Source organism: Penicillium macrosclerotiorum (genome assembly GCF_028827735.1).
Source record: "Penicillium macrosclerotiorum strain IBT 26536 chromosome Unknown utg000008l_segment0_segment0, whole genome shotgun sequence".
Taxonomy (NCBI): domain Eukaryota; kingdom Fungi; phylum Ascomycota; class Eurotiomycetes; order Eurotiales; family Aspergillaceae; genus Penicillium; species Penicillium macrosclerotiorum.
In genome coordinates this window covers 1,020,287-1,039,304 of record NW_026643087.1, presented here as the reverse complement: position 1 = coordinate 1,039,304, position 19,018 = coordinate 1,020,287, and the positions used below count along the sequence as shown (strand labels likewise).

Sequence of the window (19,018 nt, the reverse complement as noted above, 5' to 3'; positions counted from 1 at the left end):
CAACTCCTAGAATATGACTGATGCCTAGGAAAAGATTCCGGTTGAACAAAAGAATTTATCGGCGGGAGTGTGGTGTGGTCGAGAGGGCTAAGAGGGGAGCAGGTAAATCGAGCGATGTTCCAGATATGAACTAAGCAAAGCAAGACAATACCGGAATAAGCCTTTTTGCTCGGGCACTCACGCCCCGGGCGTGATGATGCTCAGGCTCAGCGGAATGCCCGATCAGTAAAATCAGAGAAACATGGCACCAGAGGGAGGATTTCCCCTTCCAGCCCGGTGAGGGAGGCTCCCTTGATGCCAGTTAATTCCCTTCTAGTGCCATTGGTTCTGGCCCATGTAGCCATCACCCAAGACGCCGTCTTCGAGAGTGCGGATGAAGTCCCGGTTGCGCTGGTTGCCCCCAGAGGCAGCAGCACGGCTGCCACGCCGCCGTTGATTGGCATTCGCGGGGTCGACATAGCCATCAGGCGGCGGAGGGTAGTATGCCGGGCTAGGTTGCAACCGAATTGGGGCGTTGGGGTCCAGGTGGCTCGCCACGCGCTGAATTGTCGGTGGAATACCACCTCCTTGAGGGTCCATGGTTGAGGCTCGCTGTCGGCCCGCGCGGGTTGTGGCTTGAGCATAAAGGCTTTGCGATGGTGCATACTGTGATTGCGGCATCTGGCCGGTAGGGATCATGCCCATCTGATGACCGTACCCTGGTGGTTGTGTTGGATAGGGAGGCGGAGCCCCACCCTGCTGGTACATTCCATTATAAATGGGTGGAGCCTGGGCAGTATGAGCTGGGGGAGTGTGATACTGGTTCATCTGCATGTTGTAGGCGGACTGCGCGTGCGCCGCCTGGGCCGCTCTCTGCTTGCTTGCAGCCTCAGCCTGCTGCTGCTGCTGGACACCGGGGGCGACAGTTTTATTGAGAGACGAGTACTTCAAGTTCATAGGAGGAACGAAGGGGCCAGTAAACTTCTGCTGGGTGATGAACGGATGCAACTTGGCTTGCTGGGGCGACCATCGCTCGAGAGGGTTGATTGTCAACAAGCCGCGGACGAAGTCAATGAATGCAACTCGGTTGTTTAGTTCTAGAAGTTCATCATAAATCGGTGAGATGAAATGACCCACAGAACTGGAAGCTAAATATCGAGAGGGACTTACCTCGCTCAACCTCCGCTTGTTTCATATGCTTCCTTGGCATGGGGTAGCTTCGAATAATGTCTTCCAATGTCGATGCGGAGAAATATTTCTTGCTGGGCTGCTCTTTAGTGTTGTGCTCCCGCGAGTATTGTTCGAGACTCTTAAGACGATAGGTCTTCCGGCCGTATTCATCCTGGGTCTTCTCGAAAAACTCTCCGGATTGCTTGCCCATCTCCAGCATCCAGGTTTGAGGGAGACCGAGCATTTCAACAATCCGAGTAACCTGATTATATTCAGAAGATCCAGGGAATAGAGGCAAACCGAGGAAAAGTTCAACAACAATGCAGCCAAGAGACCACATGTCGATGGCAGATGAGTAACTAAAGACCAGTTAGAACACCTTTGGGATCAGATGACCGAGAAGGAGAAGGTCAGCCTACGGTAAGCCAAGAAGAACTTCTGGCGAGCGGTAGAAGCGGGATTGAATATAAGTATACACTGTCTGGCGCTCGTCGCACGCAGAACCGAAATCAATAACCTTGATAATAGGACTTTCGAGACTATTACGACATTCAAAGGTTAAAAAGGCATAGCTTAAGTAGTTGCAGCCTTCACTTACTTCTTCAAAAGAATATTCTCGGGTTTCAAATCGCAGTGAATCAGATGAGCCTTATTCAACAGACTCAACGCATTCAATAACTGTTGCGCAAAGACTCGTACGAGAGTAGTGCTTAAGCCACGGAACTGGTTTTGCTTGATGAGTTCGTAGAGGTTGACGCTGAGGAGTTCAAATGCGAGACAGAGATGCTGGCGGTGGATGAAGGTGTCCTTCAAACGGAGCAGGTGGTGGTCGTCGTTCTTGTCATATTTGCTATTAAGCTGCGGCGAACAACAGTCAGCAGGTTCAACGAGTGCCGCGAACGAACAGCCATGGGACATACCAAATCCAGTACAGAGACTTCCATCATGCTCTGGTTGAAATATGCCGTTTTGTTCTTGATGACTTTGACGGCCACAACCTCTTGGGTCTTCAAGTTCTGGCATTTTACCACCTGGCCGAATGTACCCTGGCCCAGAACGTCCAGGATGAGGTATCGGTTTCTGTGTGAAGAACGGGAAAGAGTTAGAGCAACGGAAATCAGTGGGGGCTAGAAACGACCCAGGGCTCTTACTTGTGACCAGCCTCTTCACTGCCCAAGATATCGTTCACATAAAGGATATAGTCACTATCTTCGTTGTCATAGCCGTCATTCTTCACACCCTTGCTGGGCTTGGTCAGGACGCGTCGCGGGTTCCTCGAGGATTCATAGTTGAAGTTCGGGTTGCAGATACGATAGGTCGCGGGGAGATGGGTCGTTAGTGCTTGAAGCGGCTGCAGGCGGCGACGGTTCTTGCTTTAGCGCGAGGCACAAGGGATAACAGTCAAGGGTTCCTTACACTGATGAAGCCCCCTTCGGGGTTGGCACGACGATACGCGGGCTGCGTGTGCACCCGCGGCTGAAGCTCCTGCACCGATTTAATCTTAGAGAACTTAGGCACTGGGCCCCGACCAGGGACTTGTGACGGCAAGGAGCCCGATCGAGGCGATCGCGAGTCCTGGCCAAACAACGGACTCATATGGGAGGAGGCCGAGGGCGGATAATATTGATCTGGGCTGCGGTCGGCGGCTTGAAGGGGAGGAAGACGGGAGGCACGGTTGGAAGAAGCTGTTGAAGGAGAAGGAAAAAAAGAGACCTTGTTAGCTACTACCAGCATGGGGGCCGGACCAGTGCCAAGGCGATCGGGTCACTCACATGGTGGCGATTGATATCCCTGGGGAGGAGACGAGTAGTCGGCTGTTCTGGCGGGGGAGCGACGTGTCTGACCTGGGGCGGTTGGCGGGAAGCCATAGGAGGAGGCCTGGGACTTGCCGGGGCTGGCAGGGAATGACATCGGCGGCGACAGCACATTCATCGGAGAATATCTGCGAGCAGCCGACGACTCCTCGGTTTGGGCAAGGAATTGAGAAGAGGCACGATTGTGATGATTCGGCCTCGAGGGGTACTTGGCCCGGTTGTAGGGATCCGCGTCCTCCATAGTGGTGTCGGTATCGGTGACATAATCCCGACTACGTGGCGTGGCCGTGGGTGACGACGCCATGGAGACGGGCTTAGAGCTGGAGTGGGCAGAGGGTGCCTTGGAGGTGTTGCTGGGAGTTTGGAAGGTCTCGTAGGTGTACCCGACGGGCGGCTGTGACTGCGGCTGACTGTGCTTCGAGGCTAGCGCCTGGGGGGGATGAGACGCCAGCGCCGTATTGAACTGCGCCGGACGACCCATCAGGGGATCCTGGTAGGGTTGCCACCCGGGATCCATCGTGCGGGGGGAGAGTCGCGATCACAGTCGGACGGTCGGCGAGGTTGTGGAGAGGGTGCGGCACTGCCAGAATTGAGGTCCACCGCGACGATAGGGCCTGCGATCGAAAGGGAGGGGGGGCACGATTGGGAAGGCTGCGTGGGATGCCGGTGGGGAGGGGAGGGCAACACGAGAGAAGCGCGCGGAGAGGCGACGAAAAGGCGGGGGACCAAATCTGCGACCCAATTCGACAATTCCACGAATTGGCGAAGATTGAACGCAGGGAGGAATGAGGAAGAAGCGATGATTAAAGTGAGGATGTACTGCACAGCATTGTCCAGCCAACCAGTCAGGGTAGAGAGGAGGAGGGGGGGGGCCGAACAACCGAGTTGCGATCTATGGATTCAGGGCAGATGGCAGGATGGGAACCTCACAGTTGAGCAGTTAAATGAGGATCCGTTGCTGGAACCAGAAGGAGGGGAGATATCCGATGTACCGGGACGTCAGTTGCGATGTCACCGATGCCACCGACGTAGCTCCTCCGGGGAATTGGGGAATCTGGGAGTCTGGGAATCTGGAGACGGGCTCGAAGGGGGGCTGGTTGGGAAATAGTGTAACGTGACAGATGACGGACGCGAAAGATGGAAGATCCAATCCACCTCGCCCGGGAACGAGGAAATGATAGGAGATCCAAAGAGGTGCGGGGGAGGTGGAAGATGGAAGCTGGAAGGTTGAAGGATTAAGGTTGAAGGGGAAGAGAGGAGGTGAGTGCGGACCGTGAAGTTCGCCAGTGTGCGAGGATCGTCGGGACGAGTATCAACTATCAACTGCACTCGTTCATGAACCGGCATCTACTGCCCTCCCGATACCAGGTGTACATGCGTCCTCGTCCTCGAGAGAGGATGAGAATACCGGTAGCCCTCTACTACGATATTGATCATTGACTATTATTGATTGGATGGGACTGGATGGGGGATTTTGATAGGACACGGTCCACGAGCCTGAAACGCCTCGAGAAACTCGGAGTCGAGGAGAAGCGACGGTTGGAGGAACCGAGAGCGAAGACCCTGACCTTCTCGGGCCGCAAACCAGGTCGCCAGATCGGATTCGATCGGTGATGAGCCCAACACCGAAAAGGGGAGGCGAGAAAGGGACTTGGTGATCTCATCACTTTTTCCATCACACATCCGTTTCCTAGATTGTGGTCTCCGCGGTGACCGTCATTGCATACCCAACGCTCAGGGCTCATGAATGCCTGACCCCCGCTGCACTGGGCACTGGTCAATCCCTCAGGAGCTCGGGCAGACACCAGAATCAGGGATCTCGTTTGATTTTGAAAAAGGTCGCCCTAGCTCGAGCGTGCGAAGAGCTTAGCTAGTGGTGTAAGACCTGTGAGGCTACATCCTGCGGCATTCCCATCCTCCGATCCTTATAGCCCCGACTTTAACGTCGTCCAACGGCTCAGTCCTGAAAGGCTGGTCAAATAGGGCAGCAATGCTCGAGCGCAAACTGACGCGACAGAGGCCAATCAGAATCAGCACGCATTTTTTTCTTTAAAAAAAAAAGCCCCGCGCTGGAAGAAGAGCTTCGAATTGATATAACTGAGCTTGAGTTTGTCAAGTTCTGGAACAATGAAAACAAATCAGAACATGATAGAAGGGCAAAGTGATCATCGGGCTGCTTTCTTCTCTCCTTCGGGTCATCGAAAGCATCCGAATGAACTCGTAATCCCAAGATCATGATCGTTCTCTGTGTCTCTAATGGCCCAGGGCACGTTGAATCCCAGCACAAAACTAAAGAGCCATGGATGCCTTCATTTTCCAACGTGCTGGGGGAGGGGGTAACTGATATAGCAAGACAGTAGAATATCTGGCCGAGAACCAATCATTTCCGACCGGCCTCTGCAATTAAGCTTAGAGCCAACAAGACGTGGCTGGAACAACATATATATATATATACTGCAACGGGAACCTGGGGCTGCTGAGAGGGTGCCTCCAGTTACTCGCCTGAGGCAGAAAGATCTGTTTCCACAAGCATCACGTGGGCGGCTGCCTAGGCGGTGAGCATATCTGCCGTCGTTGCCTCCACTTTGATAACGGATTAAGGATTCAAGATTGATACTTCGTCCTTTCGAGTGCCTAGATTCTCCCAGGCACTCGTCGCCATGCCGGTTCTCGTGCTCTCCGGCCCTTCTACATAGACTCTGTATCTCCATTGATCCTAGTTCACTCCTTCCTCATCCCATCCTTCTCGCAACTGTCCTTCGCTATCCACGATGGCCTCCCCGGCAACGAATGCGACTGCGGAGGCGAGTCGTCTCCAGGAACTGAATGCCGACGTTCGTGATCAGGACGACCTGGAACGAGACATCACTCGACAAGTAGGCTTCATGACTCCCCTAATTCCTCACTTGTGACGGGAAACCATACTCACGGGTTGAACAGGCCGACAAGTTCCTCGCCGAGAAGGCCGAGGAAAATGATACTAAACGGCTAGAAAAAGCCTTGATTGATAAAGAGTAAGCATCTGATCCCGAGAGTGTATCCACAGATTCTAGACTAGAGATGCTGACTTCGATCCTAGCAAGGTGGATTCGCAGATTCGGCAGGCCAAGAATCGCCTGACCCGCCATGTCGGCGTCGCCACTCGACACCGAGTTGAAAATGAGCTGCGAAACCTTGAAGCCCGCCGCGTCGGGTTGGTTAAAGATATTAAAGAGATCCAGAAACGGATCGATGACCGACGTGAAGCACAAGAGAAGGCAGATGGGTCCCATGGCCCAGGCCGGCTGCCCAACGAATCGCGACGCGATTATCTTTTGCGGACTGGAAAGATCACTCCCTTTGAGCTTATGGCCACTGGGGGCCAAGACGGCCCTCTGGCAACTCTGCATGATGCTCTTGTCGATGCAGAGGATCAACAGAAAGAAGACGAGGAGCGCGAACAAGCGCATCACGATCCAAACGCCTCTCACCGAGTTCTCCACCGCCCCGGGTTCGACTTTGATGATGCCAGCGAAGACAGCCGGACTGATAGCAGTAGCAAGCGTCGAAAGCTTGACACGAGTCCAAAAGTGAAAGAAAGCCCCCAAACGTCCAAGGCTCGTGCTCCTAGCTCCCCCGATGTCGATTCGTCCGCAAGTTATGTTGCTTCGGAAGATGGCAGCGCCGCATCGGAAGATGAAGAGTTTATGCCCGATACTGTCCCCGAAACATCGAGTCGCAAGCGCAAACAGACCAAGGCGGAGTCCGAATTCGAGGACCTCAGCGGCGTCGACGATGGAAATGAGAGGATCTACCAGGCTCGCCTTCAGAAGTGGATAAGTCGACGTAGTGCAGCTCGAAAGCGTTCCCATGGCAGTGAGATCAAGGAAGAGGACCCTGATGAACCTGAATGGCTCAAACCACATCCGACAGAGCCCGACATGGATCTTCAAAATGGTCTCCGGGCACCGGGAGATATCAGCAAGTACCTATTTTCTTATCAACGAACAGGCCTTCAGTGGCTCTGGGAACTGCACCAGCAGACAGTGGGGGGCATCATCGGAGACGAGATGGGCCTTGGTAAAACAATCCAGGCCATCTCTTATCTCGCCTCATTGCACCACAGCAATATGTACACCAAACCTGCCATAGTCGTATGCCCCGCGACCCTCATGAAGCAATGGGTCAATGAGTTCCACCGCTGGTGGCCCCCGTTCCGTGTGTCGATTCTGCACTCCTCCGGCAGCGGAATGATGAACCTCGGTAAGGAGAGCAGCCGTGAGAATGCCCTCACATCTGAGATGGTGGGCAACTCACATTCTCGTTACCTCACTGCTGGCCAGAAAGCTGCGAAGCGAATAATCAAACGGGTCCAAGAGGAAGGGCACGTTCTCGTGACCACCTACTCTGGGCTTCAGTCCTATGCAGATGCGTTGGTTGACGTGGACTGGGGCTGTGCTATCCTTGACGAAGGCCACAAAATCCGCAACCCGGATGCTGGTATCACCTTCAGTTGCAAGGAGCTCCGGACCCCCCACCGCATCATTCTGTCCGGGACGCCCATGCAGAATAGCCTGATTGACCTGTGGTCCCTTTTCGATTTTGTGTTTCCCATGCGCCTGGGAACTCTTGTCACCTTCAAAACCCAGTTCGAGATTCCCATTCGCCAGGGGGCTACGCCTCGGCCACCAATCTCCAGGTCCAAACTGCCGCTAAGTGCGCAGCAACTTTGAAGGATGCGATCAGCCCGTACCTCCTCCAGCGCTACAAGGCCGATGTAACAGCTGATCTTCCCCAAAAGAGCGAACAGGTCATTTTCTGCAAGCTCACACAGGAGCAACGAAAAATTTACAAGCGGTTCCTTGCATCTAACGACATGATTTCTATCATGAAGGGGAAGCGGAATTCCCTTTTTGGAATTGACATTCTCCGGAAGGTTTGCAACCACCCTGATCTTGTTGACCGGGAAATCCGATCGCGAGAACCCGACTATGGTGAGGCATCGCGCTCGGGAAAGATGCAGGTCTTGAAGGGTCTACTGGAGGTTTGGAAGGATACGGGACATAAAACTCTGCTCTTCGCCCAGACCCGCCAGATGCTTGACATCATCCAGAAGTTCGTTGCGGATCTCGGTGGATTCAACTTTCGTCGAATGGACGGAGGAACTCCGATCAAAGATCGGCAGACCATGGTCGATGAGTTCAACAATGATCCTGAGATTCATGTGTTCCTGCTCACCACTCGCGTCGGCGGTATCGGTGTGAACTTGACCGGTGCTGATCGAGTCATTATCTACGACCCTGATTGGAATCCGTCAACCGACATGCAGGCCCGTGAACGGGCCTGGCGCCTGGGTCAAAAGCGCGATGTGACCATCTTTCGTCTCATGATGAAGGGGACAATCGAGGAAAAGATCTACCACCGGCAGATTTTCAAGCAATTCCTCACGAACAAGATCACCCGTGACCCGCAGCAACGAGAGAGCTTTCAAGCCAGCGATCTCTACGATCTATTCTCGCTCACAGAAGAGAACGATAAGGAACTCGAAACGACCAAGCTTTTCAAAAATGCCGACGTGACCTACCAGGAAGCAGATACCACACCCATTCCGAAACATACCCGCCGAGCCAAACCCAACTCTCCCCTACCGAAATCTGAGGATGTTACCAGTGTTCAAGGAGTCGCCAATATTGAAGAGTTCAACACCGAATCAGACGACAAGGACGAGAATGGGAATCCCAAGACTGCTGAGGACCGGATCATGCACGGCATCTTTGCTCGATCCGGCGTCCACACCGCTCTCCAGCACGACCAGATCGTGAACGGTAAGCGCGTCGTCCGCGCAGATCCCAAGATGATTGAAGCCGAAGCACGGCGCGTCGCCGCCGAAGCAGCGGAGGAGCTCCGCAAAGCCGAGATCGAGGCTCGCTCCGTCCCCATCGGACTTCCCACCTGGACTGGTCAGTTCGGCGTGGCAGGCCGATCTGATCACGCCGGCGCCAGCTCTGCCCGCCCTGCCGGGGCCGGACCGTCTTCTTTCAACCTTCTCTCCCGCCTCAACCCCGGCGCGTCATTGCCGGTCTTACCCACAACCCCCACAGGCCCATCGCGCATGCCCCGCGGTAAGGATTTCATGCCGCTGATCCGGGACTTCTTCCTCTCACGGCGTGGGCCGGTGTTCACACCGGTTATTGTGGACCACTTCAATCATTACTGTACGAACGAGCAGCGCGTGGCGGAGTTCCAGGAGATGCTGAAGACCGTTGCAACTCTGGACCGGGACCGTGGCGGCCGGGGTCGATGGATGCTGAAGCCGGAATTTGCGAGGAAGAGTTAAAAGACAGGAGGGCGTGATTTTGATACAATTGCGAGAAGAGGTATTAGGGTACCTAGAACCGTGTACGATACATGAAGAGAAAGAATAGAAGTCGCCGGGGGCGCTTTTCACGACGCAATGAATGAGACCACGATGATGACTACGTCCCCCGATCCTCCGGTGGTCCAGATACAGATTCAAATACAGATTCAAATACAGATTCAAATACTGCGTTATATTTGTGCTTGTTCCTCGTTCGTTGGTTTTCTTCTCTTTGGTGTCGTATCTCCCCTCTCCTTCCTAGGAGTGGTGTAGTGTAGCCACGCCGTCGTCTTTGACCGTACGGACCCCATCTCAGGCTCGCTCTGTGGCTGCAGCCAGCCAGCTAAATGGAATTGGACTTGTCCCCGGAAGACTTCGATTGGGTACTTCGTTTCTTGTTTTTCTTTCTTTCCTTCTTTCTTTCTTTCTTGCTGTTTCTTTCTGGTCTACGACTGCACAAGCATCGGTTAGGGGCTTTTCTAGACTACAGTTTATAGTATGTGGATTTGATGTGTTCGTCAGGTCCCCCGTGTTCCCACATATAATTCCTCTCTGTTGCGAGTATACCGGTCCCGCTGAGATACAATCCTCGGAGGACATCCGGCCTGCCCGTTCCGTCGCAAACCGGGACCTGTTTCTTCAACCGTGGATGAGAGAGCATTCGAGTGACTGCCGAGGTGGTGGTGGTAGTAGTAGTAGTAGTGAAGAAGTGAGGTAGTTTTGCAAACCCACAACCGGTTGCCCGGTTTTCCAGAGTGAGGAACCGTGGGTTGGGTTGTTGGGTTGTCGGGTTATCGGGGGGTTTTCGAGAGGGGAGTTGCGTGGTTCAGGGTAACAGCATGGTGCCAAGACTGAGCGAGTACCATGGGATGGACGGGGTCGGCAGGGCCGCGGGTGGAAGGGAGGAAATTATCCATGGTGAAAGTGGGAATTGGGTTTTTAGCTGTTTATTGTGAATGGTTGGTTGCTAGGATGTTTCCAGCGGGAACGAGATGCGAGGTGTTCAGACAGTATGTTGACTGGGACAGGCTGAATTGGAAGCGAGTCGAATGGGAGATGCGAGGCGGTGATCTCTCAAAGATTCAAGGATTGCTGTTCACTGGCAACGAGCTCATCATCGTGGAGTCGTGCACTCGTGGAGTCGTGGAGTCGGTGGGTAGAGATCGGCACGGGGGCCGGAGACGAGTCGTGACGGAGGAAGCCAAGTCGGGTGTCGTGACTGCGTGGTTGGTCCTCGGCCAACCCTGCAAGCCCGCAACCCTGATCGCCCGCCCTTAATTTACCCCCCAATCTACCCCGTACGCCACCGCGCATGCCAATGGATCTCGTCTGAGGGCCTACATGGGGAGCTCACTCTTTCGAGGGGAACGGGCATCCGTGGAAGACGGCACAATTCACCAAATCTCACTGGCCAAGCCAACCGATCCCCAGCCTCTGACCCAAGGACAAGATCGGCGATCAAGAGCCCTATTCGGGTGGCGTTGGCTCTGGGCTCCACCGGTGGGACGCTCTTCTTCGCAAGCTAAACAAGAGCCAAAGCAAGCTATTGTATTGCTGCCCCACGTCGTTGTTCCCCTCCCCAAACACATAAATAGCAGGCGTCATTCCCTAGCACCATCGCTATTACATCACTAGACCATCCAGTCAGCAATCTGCGTTGCTCAAAACAACTTGATTTTGCATCTCATCTCGCGATTCTCATTTACCATCTACCTATACCCAAACCAAACCCTTCTACATCCCATTGAGCAACCACACCCCAAGACTTCATAATCCTATCCACCATGAAGCTGCTCACTTCCTCCCTCTCCCTCCTCCTCGCCACTCTCACCTCCACTATCGCCGCGCCAGTCACTCAATCGCAACCCTTCGACCTCATCACCAGCGGCGCCTCCAACTCCTCCCGCAACAACCTCTACCTGTCCACCCAAGCTACCGACCCCCTCAACAGCAACGCTGTCTTCCGCGACGCTGCCGACGCCGCAAGCTTCTCCTACGTCGCCTCAAACGGCACCGTCCGTTACGCTGCCCCTAACGGTGCCCCCTATGCCCTTGCCTTGGTTGAGGGCAAGGCCGTCAAGGCTGATGTCGAGGTCAGCGTAAGCCCCAGCTCCGGCAGCACCGGGTTCCGCCTGCAGAGTGGGCACCTGGTATCCAGTAATGCAGCCTGGGGTGGCTGGTTGGGTAAGTGTTTCTCTTTGTTTTTTATTTTTTATTTTTTATTTTTTCTTTCTTTTCTTTTCTATCTCCACGATCGACAATTGAATTCGACTAACGCTGTGATTTAGTCTGCCCCGGTGACACTGAACTGCTGGGCTTGTTCTATGTGGACCAGGATGCTGGCACCGGCGTGCCGAGTGGCTGTGACGAAGTGCAGCTCGATGTGGCTTATACCAACACCTCTTCGTAAAGGGTTGAGACCCTGGGGAACGGAAGTGTGACTCGGGAGGTTTAATGTTTGATCGGATATTCTATGGGTTTTTTTTTTCTCTTTTTCCTTTTGCCGACCTGTATAGCTACGAGAAACTTGTTTGAATTGGGATGCGAACGGGGGGGGGGGGGGGCATAGATCGGCGTTGACCTACGGCTATGACTCATGAAATTCAAGTGTTTTTAAAATCTTCATTCTTTCAAGACTGTAATCTTCTGCATATTTCCTGATGTCATGGACCACCAGTATTATTCAGGTAAATAAGGTTAACTGACAGCATGCTAGAGGGCTGTTGAATTAAAATTTCTTAGTACGGTATATACACCCCTCCTCTCTCAATAACTTGCTGCACACGCCTGTTCTATCACTTGTCGAAAGTCATCCTCCTTTATTTCCTGCTCCCCATATCGCTCTCCTATCCAGTCCTTCATCCAATCCCATATATTCTCAATAGAATTAAGATCTGGCGAATAGGGAGGGTGGATAAATCCATTGGAACTCTGCTTCGGTTAACGCAGCAGGTGTTAACAATGACTAGTAGCATCTAGCACTATCTTGTACTAGAATCGCATTGGTATTATCCAGCAGCAACAAGAACGTCAAATAGACTATTGTAGGCAAGATTCGAGTAATAAACGCTATCGAATTAGGCTTTCCCTAGCCTCTTTGCTATAGAGCACATAGTCCTTTATAATTACCACGAAAGGAGCCCCCAAAATATAATTCTATACCGATTCTGTGTTGATTGAGGCAGAACAGCAGTAGGATTATATCACTCATCTTTAAATCGAAGAACCCACGGTCGACGATACCAACGAGAGCGTATATAGGATTCATCGGTAACGATATGAGAATACCAGTCTTCAATTGTCCAATCATGGGGATATTCAGCCCATCGAAGACGTCTCTACCAACGCTGATAACGAAGCGGAGTACGGGGATACAGCGGTGGTGCCTGTGCAGCAGGGTATGCTCTCATACCACGTTTTTTAAGCATATTGCGTAGTGTATCACCGCAGACAGGAAGCTCTAGCTCAGCAACAATCTGGTAAACACTCTTTTGCCGATTATCAAAACTGCTGCGTATCCAAGATATAACATCATCCAATTGCTCATTAGAAAGCTTTGGTTTGCGACCACGACCCTTTCGTGGTGTTGCCTTACCAAGCTCACAGATATATTGAACTTGGCGATATGTGCATGAAAGCCTATCGGCAATACGCTTATATGATACGCCTTCTTCTCGCAGAGTAAGAATTTTCAAGCGTTCATCACGGGTAAGATGCTTGCGTGTAGGCATAGAGGGCGCCATGGTAGTAATAGTAGTAGGATTGGGAGGAGGAATAGTAGGAATAGGTAGGAATATGCTATATAATATGATAGCAGGCCTACATGACGTTTTTTGTTTATATATGAAGTCATGCATTAGTATAATAGGAAGGCGGAGATAGGGTGGCGAACTTGGTTCTTAACCGCCTGTATGTACCGTACTAACAATATTTCTTCCACCTTCCTGTAGTCTGCATGTCCAGAATATAGTCTCACATTTGTGCTCAAGGGGCTCCAAACTTGATTCTCTCGGTATTGCAAGAGAACACTACAATCTCACTCGCCCTCGTCTACTTGTTTACCCTTGAAACATAAGATTGTCATAGATTATCCATTAATGCCCATTGTCCTATCATCCGTCAAACTCCCCATTCCATATCCAGCTATCTCAGAAACCATGAAATATCAACATCAATTCAGCCGGGCCCAAGCATCACTGTGCCTATCGCGTTCCCTCTCAACTAAAAGATTAAGAAAAGGGGCAAATAAAGCATCACTTGCCCCTTCCCCTCCCCCCTCCTTTCCTTGCCCTTCCCTCTTTTTGTGATGCTCTTCTCTGTTTTCTCTTTCCCTTTCTGTGACGTCTTCTTCGCTCCTTTCACCTTCACACCCACACCAGCATCAGCATCCGCATTCACATCAACACCCTCCTCCAGCTCGTCCTTCCCCTCCAAATCCTCCGTCTCCTTTCCCTTGGCATGAGCAAAATGCATGGCAATCCACCGACACTCCCAATCAAGCAACTCACGAATGCGCACTAAATCCACATAGACTACCCCTAGCCTCTCAATGTCTGCAAGAATTGTCTTGTCGAGTGCCACTGGCTTGTAAATGCCCCCGAGTCGAGACTCCCATGCCGGCTGCAGCCCTCGGTGGTTGATCTCTGGCAAAGTGACTGCGAGGATGGCGGATGGGCTGGGCAGGGGGCCGATCAGGCGTGGAGGAGGTGTTGGAGCTGGAGTGGTTGCTTTGGTTGGGCCTGGCGCTGGTGCTTGAGCTGGGGCTTGAGCTGCGGGTTTAGTGGTGCGTTTGCTCTTGCTGCTGGCGGGACTTGTTTCGTTAGTAGTGCGATTGGGCTTTTGCTTGTTTGTTTGACCTTTTTGGTGGGTGGTTGAGCTGCCGTGGGCGTGTTTGGCAGCAGGGACCGCTTCTTAGAACGGGTACTGGCAGGTGCCATCATGACACTGAGATGTTTGGAAGGAAAATTGCCCACAGTGCAGGGTTTTGATGCTGTGCAATTGAAGTCCAGAAGATGTTTGGATGCAATAGGGCTTTGTGTTTGTGGGCGTGCAGAGAGAGAAAAAGAAAAGTTTCGTCTGATCTGAGGGTGCTTGTCTGATGTTGTGGGAAGTGCAAGAAAGAAGAAGAGAAACAGGAAGACACGAAATTAGACGAGTTTGCTTTTATATCAAGGTCATGGGTCTTATTCTCTGTTGGGACAAGTCTTGTTTTTATGCGCGCATTTGACTGATGCGTTCCGCTTTTACGTTGCGTTTCTATGTTATGCGCGCAACCACTCAAGTAGAGCAACCTAGTCTTGTCTTATTCTGCATATTAGAGGTATTGTACAGGGGGAGGGGGGTTCCCCAAGAAGGGTGATGTTTACGCTCTCTGCACTGGTTGTCAGAACAATTCATTTCTCAGAGAGAGCAACATATCATGCTGGAAATATAACCGTAGATAAATCATGGCCATGGATTCTTGGAGCTGTTGTACACTGTCTCTATTCACTTGCCCTCCATAGGACTCTTGGTCATTTCCAGCAGGTCATTATCGTTGCCACTCCATCGATTGCGGTGAACAATCTCCCCACGTCGTGCTTGCAAAGACGCGCGACGGCGCAAAGCTCTCAGGCGAAGCCCCAGACGGCGGCAGTCCCAGTCAACCAGCTCTCGAACTTTGATAGTGTCTTCGTAAGCGGTTTCCATGGCTTTGAGGTCATTGAAGATCTCCTCAGTCTTGGTGTAGGACTTGTACAGCTTCTCGTTGTCGAGGTAGATTGAAGGGCGCAGGCCCTGGTGATCGATTTTTGGCAGAGGAAAGTTCATGATGGTGGCAGTGTCGGGAATTGGCTCAATGGTACGTACACCTCCAAACAGATCTGAGGCTGGCTTGACCACGAGGCTGCTCTCACCGGAAGAAGAAGAGTCAGATGCGCTGGCAGAGCTATAATAAGCAATGCGCTTGGGTGAAACAAGAGCCCCAGAGCTGGGGCTGGGGGCACTCCGCTTCTTAGGTGAGGGAATCACAACGCTCACATTCTGGCACGCAAGGTCTTTCTGAGCGTCTGGGTCGGAATCAGAACCAGAGCTCGAGGTAGACTCAGAAGATGCACTGCCAGAGGTGGGACTGCAGGTATCGCTGCAATTAGTTAAATCAACAGAGCTCACACCCTGCTTCTTCATCATCTTCTTCTGATTCTGGTGGAAGGAAGCTGAGGGCCGAAGTCCTGGTCTTTTCCCATCTGGCGTGGCCGTTCGACCGTTCACATCGGGTGTTGGCATATTGCAGAACCACTTTTGGAGTGATCTCATTCAGATATCAGTGAGATGGAAAGGGATAAAGAGAGAAAGAGATGGATTCTGTGGACGAGAAAGGATTTTGGGGAGAAGAGAAGGGAATGAACAGGTGGTGAAGTGAGAACAGCCAGGTGAGTGAAGGTGCGTCCAAATATTTTGCTTGGGTCCCTGGAGTTATTCACAGTTTAAGAGCTCCAAGAAAATCTGGGCCCGGCTCCTCTAGAGGAGTCGGAATGCCTTCATCTCATGAATAGTATATTATGTTGCACGAATGCTGCATTTCCTCGTCCTAACTCTAATAATTCACAAATGAGCAATCATGGAGGTATGTATTGCTATTTCTGATAGTCAGACTTCAATCTTTCTGCTCTATATGACTAAGAACTGATAAGTTCGGAAATAATGAGGCCCCCTATGCCACTACTCATCAAGTGTCCTCTAATCTTCTTCGCTTTATCGACACTTTCTTTGATCTTGTTGACAAAATGGGCATACTCGACACGTATCCAAAGTGTGCCTTACCGGGTGATCATATAGGGACTCCGAGGTAATTTAAGCATGGTTTGTAGGTGGCGCCAACAGCCGAGTTGAGTGGTTGAACTTTGTTCGGTCGGCGAAGCCCGGCGGTTATCGATAAGCGCACAACTACAGTACATTTCAGATGATCATTGTGACCTCCCAATCAAATTCCAGTCTTTACATGAATAGTGAATCAAGAATGACACCAGTTCAGTGTTGACTTGGATTAGCTAATGAGAGCCTCCTAGTCCAGCTTTGTGAGGGAAATAGGTTTTTGGGGCTTCGATGTGATGATCTCCCTTGTCACTGTGGAGACGGAGAGGGGTTTATGGGGGGCGAATGTTGGAGATACCCACCCAACAGTGAAAGGGGGCAGCTGTGTGCAGCTGAGATGAGAGAATCACAGACTATGAAAAAAACACAAGACTCGAATATATCGGATGGCCTGATATCTTCTGGTGGCGGACTCATCGCACCTTGTACAGAGAGCACCGGGCCACTATTTATAGGATGTCTCACTTTTTCCCTTGTCAAGGGTCTTCCGCTATCGCCCTTTTGGGCTTAGCCCCGCAATACACCTCAAACACCCTGGTGCGTCGCTTCTCTTCTCTGCACGCCTGGTGACTTCCTGTCCCTCCTCGTTTCCTCGTTTCCCTCTTCTCTCCCACCTCCTGCTCCTTCACGTCGCTCGTTTGACAACATCTCTCGTTCAGGTTGTCCACAGTTGTTGTTGGGAACCCTCGGCTCCACTGTCCACAAAACCAACATATTTGGGGCGATCGGCGATCCCCAAAAGGTCCAGACGTGTGACCGATTGTGACGGGGCTTTTTTTCTAAACGCCCTTCCTATTCCCTCCTGCTTCTCTGTTCAACTCTTACCTTCCATTCTGCCCGACATCCAGTGAATCAGACTCTCTGGGACTTAGTAAACATTGTTGTGTTGTGTCAATACCCGTCAGCAGCATCTCTCCACAGCCAGCCAAGGCAAGGGGGTTGTAAATTCGGGATTTTTGCTCCGACCAGGGGCTCTCTCTCAACCTTTTCAGTTCCTGATCTGCTCTCCTCCACATCGTTCAGAATTATTGTCGATAGTTGCCCAACATGCGGTCCGCCTTTCTGAGCGTGCTTTTGGCAGTGTTGCTGGGAACGCTGGTCTCCGCCTCTTGGTCATTGCATGACTATGGTCTTCTGCTTGGGCGAGGTCTAGCTCAGCGGGCAGGTATGGAGCATTGTTCTCGCCTTTGAAAGATGATCAAGTTAACCGAAATGTTAGACACAACCACAGCCGACTCTTCCTCCTCCTCCTCCTCCTCCACCACTGCCTCTGCCTCATCGTCTTCCGATACCTCCTCTGTATCTTCAACAACCGGCACCAACAGCGATTCCACAACAGCGAGCGATGCAACCTCCACGGGAACCAAAACCAAGACTTCAACCAAGAGCAAAACAACCACAACAAGCTCGATCTCTATCAATCCAGCTGCAGGTGCAGGCGGTATTTCGATGATCACACCGGCCGCCACATCAACCACCTATTTCAAGATCGGCTATAACGCGACCTTTGTGTGGAACTACACCTCGCTCTCGGTGACCCCGTCCGCCGTCGATGTTGTTGCCTCGTGCAGCTTGAACAGCCAGACATACACCCTCACTCAGAACATGAGTGTGGACCCCACTGGCACCATGATCTGGGACACCGGTGCCTTCCAGTCGTCCCAAACTGTGGAGCTGCTGACAGCGACCTACACTCTGTTCGTTTACGATGCAGACAAGTCTTTGGATGACACAGCCAGTGCTGGCTATTTGAGTGGATCGGTCGGATACAGCTTTGGCATGTATCGCCGTGAATCCTACACGCCCCTGAACGGTGAGTCCTCCAAACTTGTAACTTACCACGACAAGAGCCACTAATAAGCCTTAGAATTTAAATGTGCCACCTGCAGTGGTGCTATTTCCGACATCCAGCGCCAAGGTCTGAAGTTTGCTGTCGGCATGGCCATCATCACAATCGTCTCCTTTACCTGGTTTGCCAGTGGTGCGGGCCTCCTAGGCTAGCGAGCCACCCCGGATGATAGGGTGGGTTATTTGTGGTGGGAAATTGGCACTCTCATGGATATATTTTGACTCCGGGCGTTTTTTTTCTTTCTTTTCTTTTTTTTGAGAGCGAATTGGGTGGGCTTACGATAATAGCAAGAACCGGCGTTTGTTGATATTTCGAAAACATAAAGGGCGGGATGTGGCCCCTGGACTGTTCTCTTTTTTTTTCTTCGAGGGTTAACGCATTTGATACTATGTAACCAGCGAGCGAGCTGTCATTCCATCGCCTTCGTTCACTGATGTTATTTATTTATTTTTTCGGATCGAAATTATTAAAAACGATTTAATCCATATTACATTCTATTCTCAGCCAGTAACAAAATGCTTTGTTTCCTTTCAGCCTCTTATCAAAAAGCAAACAACCCTGACTAGTCGTAGGAACAGGTTCAAGGACAGAAAGGCAAAAGGACCGAGGAGAGCAGATGTCTTACTCTCGCACTGCATAATAAGTATGCTCAATTTACCGGCGCGGGATTCCACACCGCGTGCACCACTAGCTTTTTTGCCGACCTTTCTAGAACTTCAGACTGAGCATTCTCTCCATATTCTTTGTACATTTCTGAAAAAACCTTGAGTACTCTTTGCTACATCGTTTCCTAAAAGCACAGACAAAGCAGAGCCATTCGTGCATGCTTTCAAGAAAACAATGCATCGTTCCCGGCTCTATAAGCGCAAGCAAACCCAAACCCAATGAAGAGCCCCCACAGGATTTAGATATCCCATATGAGCACAAAAGAGTGCGAAAGAGGCAGAAGTGAATATTGAATAGCACGTGCAACCTGAATGAGGATGCTTTAGAGCGATCAGCCAAGCAGATTTCTGC

At 51.7% G+C, this 19,018-nt stretch overlaps 7 protein-coding genes across 7 annotated transcripts; 4 read left to right on the top strand and 3 right to left on the bottom strand.

Moving 5' to 3' along the window:
* Window positions 1-312: 312 nt before the first annotated feature.
* N7462_008574 (putative protein kinase Yak1) lies at window positions 313-3,480 on the bottom strand (the record flags this gene model as incomplete). Its single annotated transcript, XM_057080289.1, has 8 exons — window positions 313-1,076; window positions 1,150-1,508; window positions 1,569-1,688; window positions 1,748-2,007; window positions 2,070-2,229; window positions 2,301-2,500; window positions 2,566-2,873; window positions 2,922-3,480. The coding sequence occupies 8 exons, from the start codon at window positions 3,478-3,480 to the stop codon at window positions 313-315; spliced, it is 2,730 nt and encodes a 909-aa protein (XP_056930617.1).
* Window positions 3,481-5,734: 2,254 nt separating this feature from the next.
* N7462_008573 (DNA-dependent ATPase RAD26) lies at window positions 5,735-9,279 on the top strand (the record flags this gene model as incomplete). Its single annotated transcript, XM_057080288.1, has 4 exons — window positions 5,735-5,839; window positions 5,904-5,977; window positions 6,043-7,658; window positions 7,727-9,279. 4 exons carry the CDS (start codon window positions 5,735-5,737, stop codon window positions 9,277-9,279), a joined length of 3,348 nt encoding a protein of 1,115 aa, XP_056930616.1.
* Window positions 9,280-10,272: 993 nt separating this feature from the next.
* On the top strand, window positions 10,273-10,578 carry N7462_008572 (uncharacterized protein; the record flags this gene model as incomplete). Its single annotated transcript, XM_057080287.1, has 1 exon — window positions 10,273-10,578. One exon carries the CDS (start codon window positions 10,273-10,275, stop codon window positions 10,576-10,578), a length of 306 nt encoding a protein of 101 aa, XP_056930615.1.
* Window positions 10,579-11,084: 506 nt separating this feature from the next.
* Window positions 11,085-11,710, top strand: N7462_008571 (uncharacterized protein; the record flags this gene model as incomplete). Its single annotated transcript, XM_057080286.1, has 2 exons — window positions 11,085-11,484; window positions 11,589-11,710. The coding sequence occupies 2 exons, from the start codon at window positions 11,085-11,087 to the stop codon at window positions 11,708-11,710; spliced, it is 522 nt and encodes a 173-aa protein (XP_056930614.1).
* A 928-nt stretch (window positions 11,711-12,638) lies between these two features.
* On the bottom strand, window positions 12,639-13,043 carry N7462_008570 (uncharacterized protein; the record flags this gene model as incomplete). Its single annotated transcript, XM_057080285.1, has 1 exon — window positions 12,639-13,043. One exon carries the CDS (start codon window positions 13,041-13,043, stop codon window positions 12,639-12,641), a length of 405 nt encoding a protein of 134 aa, XP_056930613.1.
* Window positions 13,044-14,787: 1,744 nt separating this feature from the next.
* Window positions 14,788-15,564, bottom strand: N7462_008569 (uncharacterized protein; the record flags this gene model as incomplete). Its single annotated transcript, XM_057080284.1, has 1 exon — window positions 14,788-15,564. The coding sequence occupies one exon, from the start codon at window positions 15,562-15,564 to the stop codon at window positions 14,788-14,790; it is 777 nt and encodes a 258-aa protein (XP_056930612.1).
* Window positions 15,565-17,199: 1,635 nt separating this feature from the next.
* N7462_008568 (uncharacterized protein) lies at window positions 17,200-18,153 on the top strand (the record flags this gene model as incomplete). Its single annotated transcript, XM_057080283.1, has 3 exons — window positions 17,200-17,317; window positions 17,372-17,965; window positions 18,020-18,153. 3 exons carry the CDS (start codon window positions 17,200-17,202, stop codon window positions 18,151-18,153), a joined length of 846 nt encoding a protein of 281 aa, XP_056930611.1.
* Window positions 18,154-19,018: the final 865 nt, after the last annotated feature.